General features: G+C 44.5%; 2 protein-coding genes across 2 annotated transcripts in view; one reads left to right on the top strand and one right to left on the bottom strand.

Annotated features, from left to right (window-relative positions):
* The window catches only part of LOC143831205 (polymeric immunoglobulin receptor-like), a 32,320-nt gene extending 31,057 nt beyond the window's left edge, over positions 1 to 1,263 (top strand). The window contains exon 11 of the mRNA XM_077324269.1: positions 792 to 1,263. Within this exon, the coding sequence (XP_077180384.1) occupies positions 792 to 935 (144 nt within the window). The 3' untranslated portion in view covers positions 936 to 1,263. The remainder of the gene's footprint in view (positions 1 to 791) is intronic.
* A 635-nt stretch (positions 1,264 to 1,898) lies between these two features.
* Positions 1,899 to 23,642, bottom strand: part of HEATR9 (HEAT repeat containing 9) — a 37,523-nt gene continuing 15,779 nt past the window's right edge. The window contains exons 8-16 of the mRNA XM_077327916.1: positions 16,316 to 16,449; positions 16,010 to 16,198; positions 12,978 to 13,070; positions 9,872 to 9,991; positions 6,900 to 6,973; positions 5,200 to 5,251; positions 3,847 to 3,933; positions 3,436 to 3,527; positions 1,899 to 2,089 (exon numbers count right to left, since the gene is read on the bottom strand). Coding sequence (XP_077184031.1) covers positions 2,005 to 2,089; positions 3,436 to 3,527; positions 3,847 to 3,933; positions 5,200 to 5,251; positions 6,900 to 6,973; positions 9,872 to 9,991; positions 12,978 to 13,070; positions 16,010 to 16,198; positions 16,316 to 16,449 — 926 coding nt within the window. The 3' untranslated portion in view covers positions 1,899 to 2,004. The remainder of the gene's footprint in view (positions 2,090 to 3,435; positions 3,528 to 3,846; positions 3,934 to 5,199; positions 5,252 to 6,899; positions 6,974 to 9,871; positions 9,992 to 12,977; positions 13,071 to 16,009; positions 16,199 to 16,315; positions 16,450 to 23,642) is intronic.

Genomic DNA, 23,642 nt, shown 5'->3' on the forward strand with positions numbered 1-23,642 from the left:
CCAGTTCTTTCCTATCAGTGAGAATCAAGTCAAAATATCATACCCTCTAGTTGCCCACTCCATGAAAGTATCAGCAAGACAAGTCAAGAATTCATTGGGCTTTTCATTTTTAGTAGAGTTGGTCTTCCCATCTGAACTTCCATTCTCAGGTTCATGTATTTCTTCACAAGGATACACGTTCTTAGCATATACTGCTACTCCTCCCCCCTTATTTGTTTGTCATTTTATATAAGTTGTACCCCCTCAATCCTAATATTCCAGTCATGAGTGTTATCCCACAAGCTTCTGTAATTCCTATTAGATCATAGTTATCTTTCTCTTTCAACTTTTTTTTTTTAAAGATAGGCCTTGGGAATTTGTATTTAAGATGTACGAGAAAATCTGCAGGCAGTAATCTGCTGAGTTGTTCACTAAGAAGTAAATGAAATTCCCAGCAACCCATGATGGGACAAAGGATGAGAGGAAGCCAAAAGCAATAGCTTAGCTGAAGTTTCTCAAATTGTATTAAATTTGTAATACATTTTAATTGCATTATAATTATTTAAGCTTTTTTAGATGAAGTCCTTTTTTTAGTTGAGCACACTGCTGCAGTGTCCTCCGGCATACCCTTCTTCGTGTACCCTTCTTCTGGCACCCACTATAACATTTTTTGTTTCAGACCTGGACAGGCTGGGGGCTGCATGATGGATCTTCTGCAAATGGGTGTTGTCCCTTGAGTCGCCTGCAAGTTATAGGGGGCTTGTTGCAATTCAACGTTTGCTAACATTTTAATCTGATTCTTTTTATTTCAGAGCTCAGGCAAGAGAGAGAAGGTTTCTTATGCCACGCTGAATATTTCAGATCCACAACAGCAGTCCATCTATGCCAACGTAGGTTTTGTCCCCAGCCCAGTCCACTCCACTCCAAGACTCAGGAAGTCTTTTATACAGAGGTAGCAAAGAGAGCTACAGAATAATTAAAAAAGAATTCCTCAAAGTGCTGCTATGTTATTGTCTTGATCAGCCAATAAGGTGGTTAGAACTCCTTTTTTAAATTAATACTGCAGTGAACAATACAACGGAATTACATTGCTGCTCTTTGAAGTAACTCAGCAAGGCCACCTGCTGGTGATCTGCAGAATGAAAGCAAAATGGTGCTACACACAGAAACAACAAGGGCAAAATATTGTATCTCTGTTGCTGGAACTGCACATGGCAGGGAAATACGTGCCTGAGGGGTAAATATCAGTTGAACAGGGAGTTATATCTTCATTGTACCTTAAAAACACAGGGCCCGGTATTAGTTTTATCATGAATTTAGATCTCAACTAAATTTCTGTTTCCTAAAAATATGCAAGTCTGTTGTGCACATGAAACCCATTTATACTGAGCCAACCCATTAAGATCAGCTTTGTCTACTCCAGGAGCTCTCCAGGGATTCATGGTCTTTTAGATCACTTTATCCTTTTTTAAAACTAGAGATGCTGGGGGTATCAACCTGAGATCTTTGCATAAAAGCAAACATTCTTCCACCAATCTCTGCTGCTTCCCTTGCAACGTAAGAGCATTTCTCATTCTTGTGGAGATGGAACAATACTTGGAAAAAATTAGTTTCATAGACTTTGGGCGAGACTTCTGAGAGTGAAAAAGATGGAGATTTTGTACCCCACAATGATTGATCCCTACAGGTCCAGGAGAAGAAACTGGCCTTGGTAATATGATGAAAAGGTACAGGAGTAAATGTGCAAATGTCAAATGGCTTGCAAACATACCAGCCCTATGGCTAATTACCAACTGAAAGCCAGTCAGTCTGTAGAAAGACAAGTTTAAACTGGAGACTCTGAGCATGTGTCACCAACTTCTCAGTCACCTGTAAGTTAATGACTGAAGAAATACACTCAGTAAACAGACATGCTCCAAGAAAGACTCTCATTCCTTGCCTTTCTTTCCGATATACCAGAGACCATGTTTTAAGCCGTTCGATTCATCCCCATGCCACATTCATCACCCAAAATGTTTACAGGTGTCAGTGGAGCCAGAAAGGTTGCAGCATCAAATCTTTCTGGAGGACAGGGACTTTATCCAGGATCTTCAAGGCTTTGGTACATTCTCTGGAAAGGAGGTGAAAAGATAACAAAGTGGAAGAGAAGCTTGTCAACTCAGGCTTCCTTGAGGACTTCTATTTCTAACTGCATAGTGCTAAGGAGGGTTACTGTTTGATTGACATCAGCAGGCTTAGAAGAGAGTAACTCTACTGTGTGCTGTAAATACTTGAATACCAACATGCCAATCCAAAGAGAAATTATCATCATTGTGGCTTCTGTGCATGCATGTGTATGTGTGTGCATGCAGAAGACCACTTGATGATTAACTCTCTTATCTTCTCCTAAACACTTTGCAGTCTCCATTTGCTCAACCAGCTTGGGGAATCTGATATCAAGCTGGAGCAGGGATGCGGACCACCATTCTAAGGTTTGAGTGACAGATTTTCATGAGACCCCCACCATCATGCTTGCTGCTCCAGATTATCAACTTCACATACATACTATGTCAGGTCACCTTCAGCCTTCCAGGGCTTAAGCTTGCTGTGGGTGATATACTTATTTATTTCATTTATAATTTGACTTTTATACCTCCCCTCTCTGCAAGAAGGTTTGGGGTGGTTTTTCAAAGAAGAAGGGTTGGGTTTTTTGTATCCTGCTTTTGACTACCCAAAGAAGTCTCAAAGAGGCTTACACTCACTTTCCCTTCCTCTCCCCACAATATACACCCAGACCATTTCCACATTGGGAAGTTGTACTGCCTGACCCCTCACCCAGTGGCGGGTTCCACTTGACATCGATGCTGGGCTGGGGCTGTCCCAAGCATGGGCCAACTTTTAAATGGTTTTATTGGGGGTTTTAAAATGTTGTAACCCGCCACGAGCCGTAAGGGAGTGGCGGGCAATAAATCGAAAGATAATAATAATAATAAAATAATAATAACTCAGGCCCTCTGTTGTCCCACAGCAAAGGAATGTGGATATATCCTTTTCCTTTTTTGCCCAGGAGGTCAGGGCAGGCCCATGCAGCAGGGGAAAAGTCGGGCCATGCTGGGCCAGCTCCACCCTTGACTTGGAAGGGACAGAAAAATGCTCCATGCAGTTCTGTAACACTGCACAGCATTGTTTTTTATTTTTTAGAACACGGTATTGTGGTGAACAACAACACCATGTTCTGAAAAATAAAAACGCAGGCCCACCCCATCCCACAGCATAGCAGAGCCTCACTGCCTTGGCTCCCATGTGGGAGAACAAATCCAGGACAAGCAAGGTGCACTGGGCCAAGTGCTCCCCTGTGTGTGGGAGCTAGAGGAAGCAGGGCAACCTGCCCCAGCTCAACCAGCAATACTGACTTATGCCCCTTCTGAGAGACAAAATATTTTGTAGGAGAAATAGAAGATGTGGCAGGTACAATACCTTGCTAGAGTCCTGTCTGTCTGTGCCTTGTGCTTCAGACTCTTCCGCACATGTATGTTGTTCATTCCCAGGGTGGCAAAAGTCCTGATAACCTACAATGAGTGCAAAAAAATAAATAAAAACTCACCAAAAATATTATAATAGATTCAGGTCACTAGCCATGTTGGTCTGAAGCAGCAGAACAAAGTCTGAGTCCCGTGACACCTTTAAGACCAAGACAGTTTTAGTCAGGGTGTGAGATTTCACGAGAAAGTGTGCATGCACACAAAAGCTTACACTTTGAATAAAACTTTGTTAGTCTTAAAGATGCCACTGGACTCAAAGATATTAGCCATCTTCAGTAAGGATAATCTGCAGCCCAGAAACTTGAACAACACATTACAAATTCTTGAGTACTTCCTCATGACCAACCTGTATGCGAACTTCCTTGCTGATATCCAGATCCAGCATTTCCAGCAAGGTAAAGAACAGATTCTTACGCCGGAAACCAAGGACACCCTAGAAAGAGATGAAGGGGTGTCGAATCACTTTGTAATTATCAAAGGCATAATGATTCCAATTTGCACTTCAGTATCCGGGACAAATTTAAATGTGATGTAGATTGGCAAGAAGACTTTAACCACCTGGTCTTGCCCGCAGATGCCACCCAAGCAACAGTAGCATGCTAGGATAACCCCTGCCATCCTCCCCCCTCGCCATTTCCTCCTTAATTAGTCCACAAGTACAATGAGATGTTTGGAGTGGAAAGAGATTGTTAATGCAGGAACTGTCTGTATTTCTGATGTTGCCATTCTTCACGCACTTGGGTGCAACTGTGAATGCTCAGGGATAATAAACAACACCTCCAACTCTTTCTACATGGAGTACATTGAAACCAAACACTCCAGGAGAAAGTTTCACTAGACTTTCTTCCTGATATTTTATAGCTGCAAGCAGTTAAAGAAATATAAGGGCTCATTCAACAATGGGAGCAGAGAGACACATCTCCCCTATCCGGAGGAAATAGTTCATTGCAATACCTTTACCATCTAACTGTAGTGTTATGATATTGTCTTTTTAAGACCCACTAGCTCAATATTGTCATGGGCCAGCCAGCTGCCAACTCTTCCCCAGAGGAGGCATCTCAAGAGTCAGGCCCCGTATTACAAAATCCCCACCTGAGCAGACTGATTTGGCAGCAAATCAGAGTGCTTCTCAGTCATAGTCAGGCTGCTTCATCTTCCAGATGAAGTAAGGGATGCCACAGAGGTCATCTTCCCTACCAGCCTCCCCTGAGCTAATACAGCGTAGAAGAAAGAGAGAGTGCTTGGAAGCTCAGGAGAAACTTAGAAGCGTCCACTTGGTTGCTCAGCAATGGTTAAAGTTAGTTCCTGGACTGAAGTACTTGCAGGACCAAGACTGTCAGGCTGGTAGGGAAATAGTAAAAGCTCTGCACCAGTAGGAAGGTGAATGTGACTGCAAGGAATGATACCTGGTTCTCGGGTGGGGGAATCCTAAATATATGGAGGCCTAATGCTTTAGTAACATAATGGTTAATCCAGCCTTGTGCCTGATTGTGGAGAATCAAGCAGAACAGGTAGCAGTCTTGGTTGAGACAAGTTTCCTGGTAAGGGAAACTGGTGCTTACTCACATCTAGTTTTAGGAGATGTAGGGCTGCTTGGGGTCTTGGGACAAAGCTACTGTGACAGCTCATAACTTCTCTCTGCACATCATTTGGGGATTACAATTTGCAAGCTCAAATGTAGAAACAAAGGATGACTTACTAAAGCAATTACAGCTTTCCTTCTAGACTCCTCATCCTCCTCCTTCAGCTGTCTGAAGGGATGAAAAAAGCATTAATTGAAATAGGAAAAGGACAGTCCCTTTTTAAAAGAGGACAGGAAAGTTTTGTTGTACTGTAGGAGGGCGGTATAGAATTACAATAAATAAAATAAATAGAAGGGTGGAATCTCCTTCAAGTTCTGCCAGATCCAATTTCAACAGAGCAGAACCCTGTGGTTTTATGCTTCCAGACTTGCCAAAGATTAGCCAGCAATTCTATGTCTATTTACCTGGGAATAGCTGATCCAGTGGATCCTACTTCAATGGAACTGAGTGGGACTTACTTATGAGTAAACATGCATAGCTTGAGCTGTGTGAATGATTGTTTCCGTAGAAGAGCAAGAACTCTTTCTCTGTATGGCTTCAGTGGTCCCAAGCAATAAGTGTGGACACATCATGAAGGAGATGAACCTGCTCACTTCAGGGTTCTCGTTCTTAACTCCAGTCACTTTTCTTAGTCTCACAGATGGCAACAGAGCAATGCTATGATAAATATATATCTACTTTGTAGCCCATTTCGGATCTTGTTGATTTCACAACTAAGAGATAACCTGTACTTTCTTTTTCTTTTTGGATTAATATTTAAATCCATACATGGATTAGTCTCTATGACAGGGGTTCATGGGAATTGTAGCCCATGGATATCTGGAGAGCCACAGTTTGGCCACCCCTGCTCTATAACATAGTCTTAAAAAAAATACTTCCAAAACTGTTCTAAAATATACCTCTGCAACTCAGAATATGTGTGTAATGTGTGATCAAGTCACAGCTGACTGTAGGGCAAGGGTAGGACTGTAGGGCAAGGCCTCTCCAGAAGTCCATGGACTACACGTACCATGAGCCCCTGCCAACATGCAAGCAGGGCTCATGGTAATTGTGGTCCATGGACAGCTGGAGAGTCCCATTTTGGCCACCCCTGCCATTGAGTAGCTAAGGCACGTGATTAAACAGAGGTGGTTTGTCACTGCTTGACTCTTTATTGTCTTCCTCCCCATCCATGTACTGGCTCTGCTTAACTTCTGAGATCTGAGAAGATGGACTGTGCAATGCCATTCCGTATCCCCATGAGAGTAAGTACATAGTCACGGTACATGGCAAATACATCAAAATGCCTACTCCAGTGATTTTGGCCATTCTTCACAAAGCTTTTCCGCTTTTCAGCTTTTTTTTTTTTTGTTCAGCTTTTCAGCTTTTCCAAAATACAGGCACAAAGATTAATTTGACCACAATGCAGTAAAAATACACTGAATGTCTGTACTGCAAAGACAGCTCTATATTACTGGGTGAAAAGCCCTGACCAGATAAGCCAGGCACTCCCGATCTAATCAGGTCTTGAAAGCTAAGTAGAGGTGGCCTTGCTTAGTTTTGGATGAGAAATCTCCAGTGAAAACTAGGGTCATGACACAGAAGCAGGCAATGGCCAATGTCCCTTACCTGGCTGCTAGACAATCCTGTAACCGTAGGATCTCTTGACTATACTACCTCATACACTAAATAAATAAATAATACTGGGGAAAAGGAAATATATAAATTTGGAATACCTAAACATGCAAAAAATTAAAGATCAGATCTTAAATATAGTGTTTCAGACACATCCCCATAAACATTGCTACATTTCCTTATTTGCCTGCTTGCAACTTACTTCTCCACAATGTCCCAGACTCTCTTTTTCATCTTCAATTCTTCAACGGTCAAGGCCACTGACTGCCTTACTACCTGAATGAAAGATATGAGAGACAGGCTAGGAGGGTGCACACAGCAGGTGAAATTGTACATAAATCTATTAGTAACTCTTCAGCGTTTCCGGCAGAAGATCTGATTAACAGGATGTCTTTGAAAATGAACATACCGTTGAAAAATATTCTCTAGCATACACACAATTGCTCTTCACTCAAATACTGAAGAACCTTGTTCTGTGTTGGCAGCTGCTGCTAAAGCAACTTAAAAAAATCTGCACACCAGAACTAGATGAAGGCTTGCATACTTATTTATGGATTAAGAAATCAATTAAAACAATCATAACACAAGAAATGAGTCAATATACTTAGTGATGGACTTTTGTGGATATGGTTTATATGCCAAAATTGATTGAGCTCTCCAGATTCTCTGCTCATATCCCCAATAAAAGTTTATCATGATAAGATAATGAGAAATAAAAATGATTTTAAAAATGTATGGCAATATGGTAAATGCGCAGGGGGAAATAAAGTCCTGGCAAGATGTTAGGGAGGAAGGAATCAGCATTCAGTGGTTGCTGTATTATCAATTGGCTTCATGACTAAAGACTAAACGGACATTCCTGGAGCGTCTCCTATCTCCCTGTGACTTGGGACGGAAGAGCAGGTGCTCTTTCCTAATATCCTGTATTAAATAATCAAATTATCAACATGGAAGGGAGAACTCTAAGAGAGGTGACTGCTTATAAAACAAGAAGACCATTTACTATGATGGATATATGTTATTATTTCAGCTGGAAACAGAAGAACAAGCGGGGGAAATGCATGATTAATGGAGGCATCAACAGGAACAGTTATGGGGGAAAGAAATTAAGTTTACAGCCAGACAGGTATTAAGAGGAAACTGGTACAAAACATTTTTCAGAAGGTATGAAACCCCAAAGAATATTGAGAAAGCAGGACAAAAAAAAGGAAAATACTTGAAATATCAAGACAAGGATATGTCTTTTACCATATGTGGTGGGCTTGTAGGGAAAGAAAAGAAACTGGAAATACATAAAATACATGAAAACATGCATAATGTATTAAAATTTAAATTCCCTATGGAAACTAAGAAAAAGTTGTTAGGTATACTAATAAATTACCAAATGTTTTGGAAGAAATATATGGTGACAGAGTCTAGAATCATCTACATAGCATAATGGAAATCAGACATCTGTCAAAGTTGAGAATTGGAAAACAATTTACCAACTGTGCAAAATTAACAAAGAGGAGGAGGAGGAGTTGATTCTTATATGCAGTTTTTCTCTATCCAAAGGAATCTCAAAGCAGCTTACATTCACCTTCCCTTTCCTCTCCCCACAACAGATACCCTGTGAGGTAGGTGAGGCTGAGAGAGCCCTGATATTACTGCTTGGCCATAACAGTTTTATCAGTGCTGTGGTGAGCCCAAGGTCACCCAGCTGGCTGCATGTGGGGGAGTGCAGAATTGAACCCGGCATGCCAGATTAGAAGTCCGCACTTCTAACCACTACGCCAAGCTGGCTCAATTACAAAATTTGAGGAGAGATGCTTTACTATGCAAGCAGGAGACAAATTTAGAATGAGAAATATTTTTAATTTGTAGATACATTGCAATGCAAAAGGAGAACAAAAAAATTTTTTTTAAATGCAGCACCTTGAATATAAGTGCATAAGGTCCTTGTATCCTGATACCATATCTTGCCAATGGATCTAGAACTCCAGTCCTTTTAACCACTTTCAGATAAAACTCCTGGCTTCAGACCCCTTTGTGCACTGGTTTCCTAAGTCTGTTTTCTTTATTGCTCCTGTGCCTTCCAGAAACTCCCAAGAAGAATAAGAGCATCAGGCTCTGACCTGTACATGGCATGTGATTTATTGAAAGAAGACTGTAAAGAGCATTCCCAAGGGCTGCCACTGGCCGAGTGACATGGGGCTGACGCAAGGAAGGGTAGAAATTCCTTTTTAAAAATTGCTCGGCCTGAAATCCAAATGGTGTGCAGAGTCAGTACACAACCACACAGGCACAGGCACTCATGCATCGGGATGAGCCATAGTGTGTCACCACCGGGCCAAGACTGCCCTCATTTTTGAACCCTCCAGCCCATTGCAGTTACAGTCATGCAGCACTAACACTGCCCTCCTCTGAAAGACACGATCAGAATAGAAAATCTGGGTGGTGGAAACACCATGTCGAAGATCAGTGTTGGAATGGCAGCTTTGTGCACAGCTCTGGGCCATCCCCTCCTTCCCTCCCCAGCCCGAGCCTGGCACTTTGTAGTTCCCCAACTACAGCAGCCAACATTCACTTTGAAAAATGCTCCAGGCTGCCCTGCAGCACGGCAGAGCATCCCTGACCCACAGCAGCGCCACGGGGCAGCGTGGGGCAGTTTTTTAATTTTTAAGAAGCTGTTGTTGTGTTATTACACAATAACTCCTTCTTAAAACATTTTAAAAACTGAGCCATGCCACCCTGCAATACTGCAGAACGGCAGGAGGCATCCCCCCCCCCAATTTTTTAATAAGGAGTTTTTGCGGGCAAGGGAGTTGAGAAGCCAAGCCAGCCTCTGTTTGACGGCAACAGGTGAAAAAGGGAATGTGGATTTATCTGCATTCTGTTAATGTGGGACAACTGAGGGCTTAAGTCGGGCCAGGCCTGGGGCCACCCCACACAGGGCCAGATTCTGTCCAGAAGCAGGAATTTGACCCGAACACAAATGAGTGGTGATCACCACCCAAACCTTCATGCAGAAGCGATTCTTCCCACTACAGTTCCCATCCTGTGTTTATCTCTGAAGACCCTCCACCCCTACACGTACAATGTCTCCTCAGGGGACACAGGCAGATACTTAGGGAATAGATAGCTATGAGGTCAGCTTCAGTTAGCAGAATGGCTCCTTCAAACTTTTAAACTCACCAGAAGTGGTTCCTCAGACAACTTTTCTAGAAGAATATTAAAAACTGTATCTTCCAGGTGTTCCTGTTGGATTGTTTCCAGTCCTACAGCAGCCAAAAGTTTTGCAGAGTCTACACGATGCTGGGCAGAAAAAGGCAGCATCAAGACAGCATGGACTGTCTACCAAAGTTCATTCTTCTTGTATTACAACACACACACCCCTACCTCCAGCCCACTCCTTCCAAAAAGAAGGCTGCATTGAGCATTGCACACTGTTGCCTTCTTATGCTTATCTGCATGTCCTATTCCTGTTGCCTCTGTCACCTCTTAAGCTGTGCCACAAGAGCAAAAAGGGCGTTCCCCACTGTGGAAGCTGTAATGTGAAACAGAGGCAGGCAAGGAGGGCCTCTGAATGGCCCCATTTTTTACTGCTCACAATTTTGCAGCATTTGCACAGAATCACCAAACCTATAAAAACTGGGGGGCCTGCCCACCAACCCCCTTAATTCCTTTCTCACAGCTGGTCATCACAGTGACACCACAGCTCAGCTGTGAACCACCCTCCCTTAAAAGCCCATTAAAAGGCTGAAAGGAAGAAGTGATATGGAATTTAAATCTTTCCCCTTCCTCAGTTGGATGCAGGGTGAGCTTTCATAGACCGTTTATGCACTGGGAACTTCACTGCCCCAGCTTCCACGCAGGAACACATATCGGGGGCAGATGAGGTGCAGTGAGCCAACTGCTCCCCTGTGTGGGTGCAGGAAGAGGTGAGACAACCTTCCACAATTAAAACTCCAGCCCGCAGCCCAGCATGAAACCTCCAGTGCGTAAACGGTCATATGGAAGCTATACAGGCAGCCATCCTGCCACTTCTTGAGCAAAGGAGGTTTTTCCCTTTGTTGTATCATCTAAAGGAACTCCACAGGAGCCCCACACATTGTTCTTGGAAAGTGCATTACATCCTGTGGAGGCTCCCAAGCATCCAGGGCCACATGAGACAAAATCCCTCTGTGACACCCATCATAGTAGCATATGCAAACAAAACGGTCCAAGAGAAGTAGTCCTTTTGCAAAACTACAACCCAGGCAGCCTGATCATATGCATGTTTTCTTAGATGTGGATCTCTTTGCATTCAAGGCACTTATGTATCCTCATTTTCATTGCCAGGATGTCCATATTTTTTCCCTCTAGAGGTTGACTCAATATTACATCGTTATATGTCCTAGTCCAATACTGTAATGACAATAAAATCAGATTCCAGTAGTACCTTTAAGACCAACAAAGATTTATTCAAGGCATGAGCTTTCGAGTGCAAGCACTCTTCGTCTGACTATGAACTAGCCATCATAACAGTTGGAATATATAAGCAAAAGTTAATCCTGTATCACAACTTATATATTCCTACTGTTATGATGGCCAGTTCATAGTCTGCCGAAGAGTGCTTGCACTCGAAAGCTCACGCCTTGAATAAATCTTTGTTGGTCTTAAACTGTGCTACTTCAGACCAACACGGCTACTCATTTGTAATGACTACACACACTGTCTGGCTCTCATCTACAAGATCTTCCACAGATTTTCTTTAGAGGATTTTTTCATGTCTAGTTTTCTAAACCATAATGTCTGCTACCAGAGTAAATTTTTTGTGGATGTGGCCAAGGGAGGACAGACGCATACCCATTGTATAAGAATTCAAGGTCTACATTTCTATCCAAGTTGTTAGAAACATTTTCCAAATTTCAGATTTTACCAGTACTTGTTTCCTGCTATCTGATCACAATAAATATATCGCCTACAAGACATTGTTATCTGCTGTTTCAATTTATGAAATCAGATATAGATTTTGTCCAATCAACTGCTGTTCCTTGTGTGTTTTAAAGTAGCAGACAGATATTTTTAACTTATCCCATTTTGATGGTAAAACTACTCTCCATTTTATTCTGAATATTTTAAGTATTTTGTGATTTATTATTTCCATTTCCTTTACATTATGTGAAATAATGGGAATTTACGGTTATAAAGAATAGAATTGAATTAGTAATATTTGAAAAATGGAAGACCACCTGAAGCAAGACTTCGAATGCTAGGTACCAAGCTAGATGCAGCACCAATGACAAGGGGTAATTCATGCACACACACATGGACATATGGATCTAGTATACCTGGCAAAGAGAAACATGTTTTTTTGTGTACTGGTTGTTGTTGTTAGAATCATAGAGTTGGAAGGGACCTCCTGGGTCATCTAGAGCAGTGGTCTGCAATCTTTTCCAGGCTGCGGACCGGCGGCAGCGGGGAGGGCGATTGCCCGGCCGCGCATGCCGCGAATGCGCGTTTGCGGCCGCGCATAGGGCAAACGTGCATGCACGGCCCGGCGCAGCCCTGTGGAGGCAGGGAGCCAGGGCCCAGTGCCAGGGGCTTTGCGGCCTGGCACCGGGCTGCAGCCCGGTGGTTGGGGACCACCGATCTAGAGCAACCCCCTGCACTATGCAGGACGCTCACAACCCTATTGTTATTTTAAACATCTCAGGGCTGAGCACACAACAAATTCTAGCCATAAGTCCTGAACCAGGAACAATCCTGCATTCATGAACATACATGGAAGGAAATCTTATTCAACTCAATTGGACTTGCATATTGTTAGAATCAGGTTCCTAAACAGGTAAGTTCTAGCAGTTGAACAAGAAAAAGAAGTAGAAGAAGAAGAGCTGTTTTTTATAAGCAAGTTTTCTCTATGAGGAGTCTCAAGACAGCTTACAATCACCTTCCCTTCCCTTCCCCCAACAGACACCCTGCGAGGTAGGTGAGGCTGCTTTATCCAAACAGCACTATCAGGGCTGTGATGAGCCCAAGGTCACCCAGCTGGCTGCAAGTGGAGGAGCAGGGAATCAAACCCAGCTTGCCAGATTAGAAGCCGCCTGTCATAGCCACTACACCACGCTTGCTCTTGGTGTAGACAGAAGCGACAACCCAGCAGAAACAAATCCAAAGAAGATTCCAAAGTCTGGCGCTTGATCAAACTTAAACTTTGGGGGAAATTCTGAGTGCAGTCCCACTCAGGGGAGGGAAATTTACTTGGGAATGAAAGATTAGCTCAATATTCCACAACCCCCCCCCCAAAAAAAACACTTACTTGGTATATAGGGGAGCATCGAAGCTGCTCAAGAACATGCTGGAGGATAGCAGCATTCACAATGACCATCTGGTGGATCAGCATGACCAAAGCCTACACAGAGAAGACAGAATGGAGGGAACACAACCACAGAGGAAGAAAGGAAATAGGTAATTTGGGTTGCCTCTACATGTAATCAAATCATTACAGATACTGAATGCAAAGAATCTCATGCCACCTCACCTTGTCCCTGCATTAAGGCAGGATTCCCTGTGCCTAAAAAAAAGCCCTCACGGATTTTTATCCAATTATTCCACATACACTTCCAGAAAACAAAAGAGAATTTAAAACTTCTTTAAGGAATTTTCCCGATACCCACACTATTGGCATACTGATAAAAAATTAAAATCAGGAATCTAGCTCTCTGAAAGTTATATCCCATCAGCTTAATCCTAAATGTTAAAGCTAAGTCTCTGAAAGCAAGCAAAGGATTTGGAACATCAAACTTCAGCACCATTTCTGCTCCAAAATACTATCACTTTGGGAACAAGAAATCTGAGATGTCAAACATTCTAGCTAATTTACTGATTTTTAAACACAGGATAGCTTTCCCTCTAGCCCTTCTCTATCTTCTTCCATCTCCTTTATGAAAAGGAAACAGTGGTTTGCCATTTCATAAACATTTAGGCAATTGCGCTATAGGGACAACTGAATCGGCTGGATATCTACTGCTGCATTCCTCTTTCAGCAATGGTCTTAGATAAATATTTATTACATCTATCTTCCCAAAAAATCCCAGGAAAATTCCATGTTGCTGCTGGGGTCTACTGAAGTACCATGTTGATTTGCTGATACATTTGCAGAGTAGTTATAAATATAAAAAAGCTAATATGTATGTTTTATTCTGCTGGTCTGTGACAAACAAACTATTGATTGCTCCTATGTGTCCCTCAAAACCTTTGTTCCTCTTTCTAAAAAGCAAACTTTGTGTGCAAGTTTCTCAAAGGCAAATAAGTAAAGGTATACAATCAGAAACTAAAGAAAACCTGGAGCAAATTAATAAGACTAGGGTGGGATCCAACCAGATTTTCTGTTCATGAGGGGGAAAGGAAGGTTCCCCACCCAAAATAGCCTATGCTGGGTATTGTGGGATCTGCATATACAAAAGCCATGTGGAGTGGGCTATAGTGAACAGAGGAATTAGGTGAGCTCAAGTAAAAAATTTGGCTGGATCCAACCCGGAGACCGGGCCTCCTGCGCTCTGCATCCCTTTCTATCCTCCTCTCACGGCTCTTCTTTTTGCTAATCACAGTTGTACCATCATGCTTCTAAAAATACAGGAGCCAAAATAAATAATGCAGATTAAGTAGATGAAATGTAAAGTTTCATTATTTGCATAATTGACTCTGTAAAATTTGGATGTGCACCGTCAGTTCTAATCATAGCCAGTAACTGCAGTGTTTACCCTTGAACCTCTGAACTTTTTGTCCTTTTTACTGATTTCTTACTCTTCCCAAGGTAGTCTGACTTTTGGTTAAACTGGAGGACTCAATGAAGACATCATTTCCACATAAGGACCTTACAAATGTCACAGTGCCCTTGTGCTGCTGTAAAGGATAGGGAAGAGAGTCACATGCATGTGCTGCAGAGGAAATCAGCCACCTGACCACATTGACAAGACCTCAATGACATTTAAATTTGAGCAGGGATCAGACGGCAAGGAAAGAGGGAGTGAGAGGGAGGAAAAGAAGAGCCATCAGTAATGTACAAGATCATCCCCTAAATTTCGGGGGGGGGGGGATTACTACCAAAATGAATCAAAGAATTGAGGCATGTGAAAATATTGTCAGCTCAGTTTATCTATCTATCTATCTATCTATCTATCTATCTATCTATCTATCTATCTATCTATCTATCTATCTATCTATCTATCTATCTATCTATCTATCTATCTATCTATCATTACATTTTGCCCTATCTCAAGAAACTCTGGGTAGATTACATCAAAATAAATTTACATATAAAATAGAATATATAAATAAAAATTTAAATAAGAAATTAAATATATTTTAAAATTATTTAAAGCGGGAAGGTCAGATGTACCCTAGAGCAGTGGTCCCCAACCCCTGGTCCGGGGACCGGGACCGGTCCGCAGATCAGTTGGTACCGGGCCACGGCTCCTCCTCGTCCTCCTCCCCCCCTCGGGCCTTGGTAAAATTATCAAGCATTGACCGGTCCTCGGTGATAAAAAGGTTGGGGACCACTGCCGTAGAGCAGTGGTCCCCAACCTGCGGGCCGCTGCCCGGTGCCGGGCCGCAAAGGCCATGGCACCGGGCCGCGGCTCCCTCTCCCCGCCCCGCCCCCACAGTAAAAAACTTCCCAGGCCGCAAGCTTGCGGCCCGGGAAGCTCCTTACTGCGGGAGGCGGAGAGAGGGAATCAGGGCCAGGCCGCGCCTGTGCGGGCCACGCCCGCTCGGCCCGATCCACGGGCGCGGCCCGTGGGCGTGGCTCGGGTGCGGCCCGATCCGCGGGCGCGGCGTGGGCGCGGCCCGCGGGCGCGGCCCGATCCGTGGGCGCGGCCCGATCCACGGGCGTGGCCCGCACGGGCGCGGTCCGCGGGGGCGCGGCCCGATGCCCTGCCGGTCCCCAGCCTCGGAAAGGTTGGGGACCACTGCCGTAGAGGACACATTGATTGGAGGGGAGGTGTTGACAGGAAGGCCTGAACAGTTCAGATATTATTTTAGGCCTCCACCATAGGCTGGGGAGAACAGCTTCATCTTGCAAGACCTGTGAAACCATTCAAAGTCCCACAGGGTTCTGATCTCATTTGGAAGAGTGTTCCACCAGGTCGGGGCCAATCTAATCTCCTTGGGGAGATTAAAGAATTGATAACTCTACTGGTATTTCAACAAAGTTTGTTCCTGTCAAAAATCAATATTCAAGGCCAGTCAAGGATTGCAACTCCATCCTCATTTCTCTGGTGGAAAGGCAGGGGAAGCTCAGAATATGCAAGAGCAACATAAAGAATCCAATCACTTATGCAGCATCTCCACCTCCATTTTCTTCTTCCAGTCCTTCTGGTTCAGACAGTGAAGCATTGTCATCTGTGCAGTTGGGTTCGACTCTTCTAGATATCCCAAGCAAATGGCTGCATTGAAGGCAACATTGTGCATTGGCTCCTGCAATTTCACCAGGCGCTGAAAGTTGCGGGTCAAACTGGACTGGGCGCCTATGCAACGACGCTAGAAGAAAAGAGCAGCCCTGCCTGAGTGCCATTCCAACAGGGCTGCTGTTGACCAGCAAGGGAAGGGGGCTGCCGAAGCTCATGTCTACCACATGTTTATAGCTCCAGCTATTACCTCATGCGTAGGCAACATTGACCACGCGTGCAGAGATACTTTCAGGGCAGACAAGACATCATCTCTCCGGTTCAGGCTCACCTCCTTCAAGTGTCTAATCAGTATTTTCATTACAGAGGGCTCCTCCAGGCAACCTGTTCAAGGGAATCAAGAGGTCTCAATTCAAAGCAAGACTCTCTGAAGTTCAAAGGAAGTCAAGGGGAAAATGCATAAACTCTTCAAGGACAAGCAAGCATTCCAAGGACAAGAGATGGGAGGAGGTCTATGAAAAAGCCCAACAATATAAAACATACCAGACTCAACCCTTTGTGACTGCCTGGAAGCTCAAACTTGCCCACTTGATACCAGCTGTCATGAGGATAGCTGTCTTTAATGCTTGGTGGAGAAAAGTACACTCCAATTGTATATTGTTGCTATAAACCATTAATTCTGATATTCCAGGAAGAGCTGTGCTGTTCAAATTAGATTTTAAATCCCAAAGTAGAATAAAAGATCATTCAGAAATGTACAGCCTGAAATGTGTGGAAAGAAAAGTGCCAGATGTTCAAGCCATGAAGGAGCTGGAAATTCTTGAGATTATGAATGTGTTGCTGGCAAATAAGATCAAGATATTTCATATGGTATTATTCTGTATTCCTATGCATGGGCATGACAACTGGACAATGAAGAAAGCTAAAGGGGGGAAAGTTCATACATTTGAAATATGGTGTTGGAAGACAGTTTTATAGATACCGTAGAGCAGACCACCAAAAAGACAAGTAAGTGGGTTCTAGATCAAACTCTTCCTAGAAGCAAAAATCACTAAACTGAACTTATCATTCTTTTGTCACACTGTGGCTGATTCCACACAGGTGGAAAAGGCAGGGAGCATACTCATATGGCAGCAGGGCTAATCTCCACTTCCATATCATGTTGCCACTGGGGTGGGCCTCTCCCACGCCTCAAGAGCTTTAAGGCACCATTTGCCTGGATTAAGAGAATGCAGATATTTTCTGTGTTCCCTTAGCCACCCTGGGGGCCAATGGGGCTTCTTCAGCAGCAGGCCCATGTTGATGGAGGAAGAGCCAGGCCTGGAAGGTGGCCTGGAGGAGCCCAGAAATGCCCATTCGGCTCTGCTGCGCTTCGCAGTGCCATGAGAGCCGATTAAGTGTGGCCACTCAGTACAAGTGCTAATACTTAAAAAGACAATGCCAATGAAAAACGTAAGGTGAGGTATAAATTTCCTTGTACATGGAAATCCCAGCATGAATTGACTTGACAATTTATAGCTAATTAGAAATTAATCTCTTCCACTGTTGGCTGATTTCACAATGAAAAGGAAACTACACCTTGACAATTCAATACTTCTAGATCTTCTTTCACTGCTCACATAATCAGCATAATAAATTAATTTAGAAATGTCCAATATGCTGGAACAATAAAGTTAAGAATGTAAGAACATGAATAGCTAGCCAGGTGCTGGTATCAGGTTGCAGTATTCTTCACCATTATTTTGAGGAGACAAAGGGCAAGGGAGATTACAAGATGCAAAATCATTCCAATCCAAGGTTCAGGGTTTCCAGAGATCAAGCAAGCATGGTAGTCCAGTCCAGCAAGTCAAGGCAGGGAGGCATCAGCATGTAGCTTACATTACATCCATACAACATCCTTTGAGAGGTTGTATAGTTAAATTACTAGTAAAGCCCATTGCATGCTGTAATGCAATGAGCACTAGTTCACAGTTCGGTGTGGGATTTGTGCCTCACTTGGAACCTGGCAACCCTAAGAGAAGGTCTCTCGGTGCACAACAGGCCTGACCCAAGTCAGGTTCAAGCACACCTAGGAAGTGTGGAATTCCAGAATATGAATCTACACCTATCTGGCAACCTTACCTCCTCTCTTCAATGTTTTCTTGACCTGAAACAGGCCGGGGGCACTATGTGGCTCGCTGAGTGGCTGTGGAGGCATTATACCCTTTGAGGGCCCATTTTCAAACCTCAAGGAATATTCCCAACCCAGGGGTAGCCAACCTGGGGCCTGGAAATCTGGAATTACTGCTCATCTCCAGACTATTTTTATTTAGTTATTTATTTATTCTTTATTTATGTAATTATTTATTTATTAGATTTTTATACCGCCCTCCCATACAGCTTTATAAAGATCAGCATCCCAGGCAAGAAGCCCCACTTCCAAATCTCTCTCTCACTGGGCTTAGCTAGCACTGTGGCTTGGCTGGAGATGTCTGCCCTTCTGAAGCCTGAGTCCTACTCTTAGCAACTGCAGTTCCTGTTGTTGTCTGGAAAACAAAATTTTTCCTCCCAAAGTCTCACAGTCTACTTTCCTGTAAACACTTTATATGTGAACTCCCAAGCTAACTCCACTTTAAATTCTGGGCCACATGCCTTTTATTTCATAGGACCATCATGGCGAATTCTGATATTTCTTTATCAGGCCAGGCTTGAGCAAAGTCACTTCAGCTCCTATGTCTCTCCAGCCAGTTGCTTGTTCACCATTTATATAAGGTGACCAGATTGTGAGGGAGCTAAAGCGGGACACCAGGGGCAGCAGGGGGGCGGGGGTCTCCAGCTCGGTGGCGGCAGCAGTGACAGCAGGGGGTGGGGCGGCAGCTCCTGCTCGGCGGGGGGGGGGGCAGCAACGGCTCCTGCTCAGTGGCGTGATAACTGACTGATGATAGGACAGAAGCCGCCTCCAAGCCGGGGTCCAGGTTGGCACCAAAAGGGCACCTCTTACCTGCTGCGCAGGTACTTCCTTTGTTCCGAGGAACAGCTGCTCCAGCCCGGAAAGGCGACGTGCAAAAGGCAGTGCGAATAGCAGCTCTTGGCGAGCAAGCGGAGCTGAGGAGCAGGCGCTTCTCCAAGGGGGCGCCCGGGAGGGGAGGTGGCGGCTGGAGAGCCAAGTCTTGCTGCCTTGGCAAGAAAGGGGAGCCGCATGGAAAGCCCACGCGAGGGGGCGGGGGTTGTCCGGCTGTGAGCCCTGCAATCCGGGCTCAGCTCTTCTGCAGTGAGAAAGCTGGTGAGAGAGCACGTGGCTCAGTCACAAGGGTGGGGGTTTGGCCAGAATGCACATGGCGCACTCAATAGCGGGGGAGGTCACAGGTACATGGGACTTTTAAGGAACGTGGCAGGACGTGGGGCATTTGGAGCAAAAGCGTGACCATCCCGCCAGAATCCGGGCACCTGGTCAGCTTACATTTATAGTTACAGGGTCTAATTATTCCTTGTTTAGATCTTCTTGCACTTTCCAGACTCACAGGACCCTTGCTAGTCTGTCTGTTTGTGCCAAGAGATACAAACTGTTGCTGGGAAAGGCTGACCAGATCCCACAGCACAAGTAGGACATACCTGCATCACTCCACCCCAGCCTCAGCCTGCAGGCCTCTACCATCGTCTCTGCTATCCAGTCGATCTGTCTGTTTCCACCAAAAAATACAAACTGTTGCTGTCTCTATTGCTGCTCATCTCTAGACTATAAAGATCAGCTCTGCAGGCAAAATTGCTGGTTTGGAGGATGGACTCTGAGGCATTGTACCATTTTGAGGCCCTACCACTAAATCTCGAAGAATATAGCCAACCTCCAGGCGAGGCCTGGAGATCTCCTGGAATTACATCTCATCGCCACACTATAAAGTTCAGGTCTCCAGGCAGAAATGGCTTCTTTGAAGGTAGACAGGGCTGCTGTGCAAAAGTAACATTTGAGGCCTCCCACACAGGTTGCTGTGGAGTTGAAACACTTGAGGCCTACTGCACAGGATTGTTGTGCAGATGAAAAAGGAGGCAAAAGAACACCTGCAACAGCATCCAGTTTCATATGCACAACAATCCTGTGTGGTAGGATTCAAAGGTTTAGACAGTGAGAAGAGACATGCATGACTTGTCTGTAACAGCAAGGCCAGCTACAGCACTATAGTAAGTGAGAAGGGACTTTTCTGTGGCCTCTTTCAGCCAACAGTTAGGCAGAAGGAGAAAGCTTTCCCCCCTCAAAAGCAATGCCCTTGCACGTCCACAGACTCCCTTGTGTTGCTCTCAGAAATGTGTTCCTTGCCTCAGTCAGGGGCTGTTAGAGGCTCCCTTCACAGCAAGCCTGAAGGGAGGAGGGGTTTGTGTGGAATCCTGAGCAAGAGCAGCAATTGGCCCTGAGGGGTAGGGTGGGGGAGATTCCACCAGTATGAGCCTTTGGAACCTTCAGCATTTTTCAGGATGCACGGCAATGACTTTATGTATATAGATGCCAGGCGAAGGTTGCGACTCAATCCTGCAGCAACTCATCATCACTCTCAGCAGGTAGCTGTCTTCTTGCCAATAGGCGAGTGCATCTTCTTCTAGCCTGCAATTCTGCCCTACTCTAAGCTTACGCATTTACCTCTCTAATGGTGCAGGAGATCCTGGAAGGCTGGAAACAAGCAGCTGGAATTCCCTGCCCATCCAGACCATGTGAGCCATGCTATCATGGTGCAGGATGCTCATAGTTCAGAAGGACAAGCAGCGACAACACACAGGTTGTGGATTCAGGGTCTGCATACCATGTCCCTGGGTAGTACTAAACAAATTATTTGTGTATTCAATTGTCAGTAGTTAACTAAGACAAGTCACATTAAATCATGTTAAATGAGGTTCTATGAGAGAGTGTGAATTGCATAAAGATATTGTATGAGAATGTGTTATTTAATTTGTGTCATACCAACACTAAGCAGGACTTAAAATGCTGGCATTCAGCAGCAAGTATGCTCATAAACCCCAAAAGTCATAGTTTCATTTGGGGCCAGTCAATTGTAGTTGTTGGAGATATTTAACTTCATTGTGAAATAGGGGTGTTGCCATGTCGTCCTTTACTACAGGTCATGGATTCAGGTGAAAAGCTGGAGACAAGCAGCTGGAATTCCCTGCCCATCCAGTCTGAGGAAGAGTGCTTGCACTCGAAAGCTCACGCCTTGAATAAATCTTTGTTGGTCTTAAAGGTGCCATTGGACTCTTTTTGTTTTGATAGCATAACAGTAATGCTTGCTAATAACTCCGTCTGGAACATTTATGCTTGATACCTATTGGCTTGACTGTAATGCTACCAATGTTATAATTTTTCCAGTGCTAGGCAGAACAATGGGATACTGTAGAATGATCATCAAAGCACTGTGTGATGACTCAAAAAGAGCTACCAAGGTTTGGTTGGCATGCACATGATACAGCAGCACGGCTGAAATGGAGTAGACCTTGGCCTTGTCAGTGCATGGATGGGAGACCTCTTGTCAGCTGCCTTTTGAGTTTCATAATGTCGAGTAACAATGAGATGGTGATCATCTGCAAATTGATCTGGTACTAAAGATTAAAAAATCAGATTGCTCACCTAAGACATTCATACTTGCTCCCAGTTTTAACATGTTGTAAACCACCCTAAGGAGCCTCTTGTGGTGCAGAGTGGTAAGGCAGCAGAAATGTGCTGTCTGAAGCTGTCTGCCCATGAGGCTGGGAGTTCAATCCCAGCAGCCTGCTCAAGGTTGACTCAGCCTTCCATCCTTCCGAGGTCGGTGAAATGAGTACCCAGCTTGCTGGGGGGTAAACGGTAATGACTGGGGAAGACACTGGCAAACCACCCTGTATTGAGTCTGCCATGAAAACGCTAGAGGGCGTCACCCCTGACCCGGTGCTTGCACAGGGGATACCTTTACCTTTACCTTTAAACCACCCTAAGGCTGGCCACAGAGAGGGTTAGTTTTTAAATTGAATAATAAATAAAATAAATAAAAATGGCAACCCCATGGTGTTTTCCAGGGACAAGGGGTTCAGAGGCGGTTTTCCGTTGCCTGCCACCGCACTATAATCCTGGGATTCCTTGGAGGTCTCCCATCCAGATACTAGCCAGGGCTAGGGTTGCCAAACTCCAGGTGGTATCTGGAGATCTGCTGGAATTACAACTGATCTCCTAAGGGGCCCTCTCAAGTCAGCTGACAGATCAGTTCATGGCAGCTTTGAAGACAGACTGTATGGCATTAGTTTATCATTGTGGTCATAGTCCATCAGATATCAAATACAGATAAAAACAGTAAAAAGTCATCTGAATAAACTAAGATAGCATAAAAGAATATGAAACAAGCATAAAACATCATAATATGTCCTAGCCACTATTACAGTCAGTTATCTTATTTCAGGCTCTGCACAAATAAGGACAAAATTTGGCCACTTGGCCTGAAAAAGACAAGTTTTGACCATTTAATAGTTTATATAAGCAAGCCTCCTCTGAGCAATCATGGAGTTCACCCAGGAGTGGGAGAATAAACTTAGTCCTTGACTATTTATGGTATGGACAGCGGAGGAGAACATGCCCTATAGATTCTATCTCTCCCATTGTACACGGACATAATCTTGCAGAGTAAGGCATTCTGTCTGGCATTATACCCCAATTAAGTCCTTCCCCTCCCCAAACTCGTAACTCGCTCTACGCAGGCCTGCCCTTAGCCCTGACCCGGAAACTACAACTGGTTCAAAATGCAGCAGCCAGGATGCTCACAGCAACACCGTGGAGGTCTCATATCCGGCCTTTTCTCCACCAGCTGCAATGGTTACCAGTTGAATTCCGGATCAGACTAAAGGTTCTGGTTATTACCTTCAAGGCCATACGTGGTCAGGGCCCAGTGTACCTGAGGGACCGCCTCCCCGCCTATGCCCCCAAAAGAGCTCTGCGCTCTGCTACCACCAACCAGCTAAGGATCCCTGGCCCTAAAGAAGTCCGTCTGGTCTCGACCAGGGCCAGAGCATTCTCTGTTCTGGCCCCTACCTGGTGGAACGAGCTCCCAGAAGAGATCAGGGCCCTGACGGAGCTTAAACAGTTCCGCAGGGCCTGCAAAAAGGAGCTCCTCCACCAGGCATTTGGCTGAGACCAGACGTAATCAACAGCGACCAAGGGCCCCTGCTCCCCCCCATCCCCCCTCAGAATTCAATCAATAAACCACCCCCCTCAGAATCCCATCAATAAGCCCTGGACCTGTTTGTAGAACTATATTGTTATACCGTTATATTGTGCTGTTATTTTGGTTACAATTATTAGTTATCAGTTATACATGTTACAGACTGTTTTATGTATCGTTCTCTGTTATGATGTAAACCGCCCTGAGCCTCCGGGGAGGGCGGTATATAAGTATGATAAATAAATAAATAAATAAAAATAAACCCCACTACCCTCAGGTTCTACCTCCTAAATCTCCAGGTATTTCCCAGCCTGGAAATGGCAACCCTAGTCTGGGCCAACACTGCTTAGCCTCCAAGTTCTGATGAGATCAGGCTAGCCTGGGCTATACAGGTCAGGGTACCAAGAGATCTAATGTCCCATTCAGGACTTT

This window comes from Paroedura picta, chromosome 3, assembly GCF_049243985.1.
Source record: "Paroedura picta isolate Pp20150507F chromosome 3, Ppicta_v3.0, whole genome shotgun sequence".
Taxonomy (NCBI): domain Eukaryota; kingdom Metazoa; phylum Chordata; class Lepidosauria; order Squamata; family Gekkonidae; genus Paroedura; species Paroedura picta.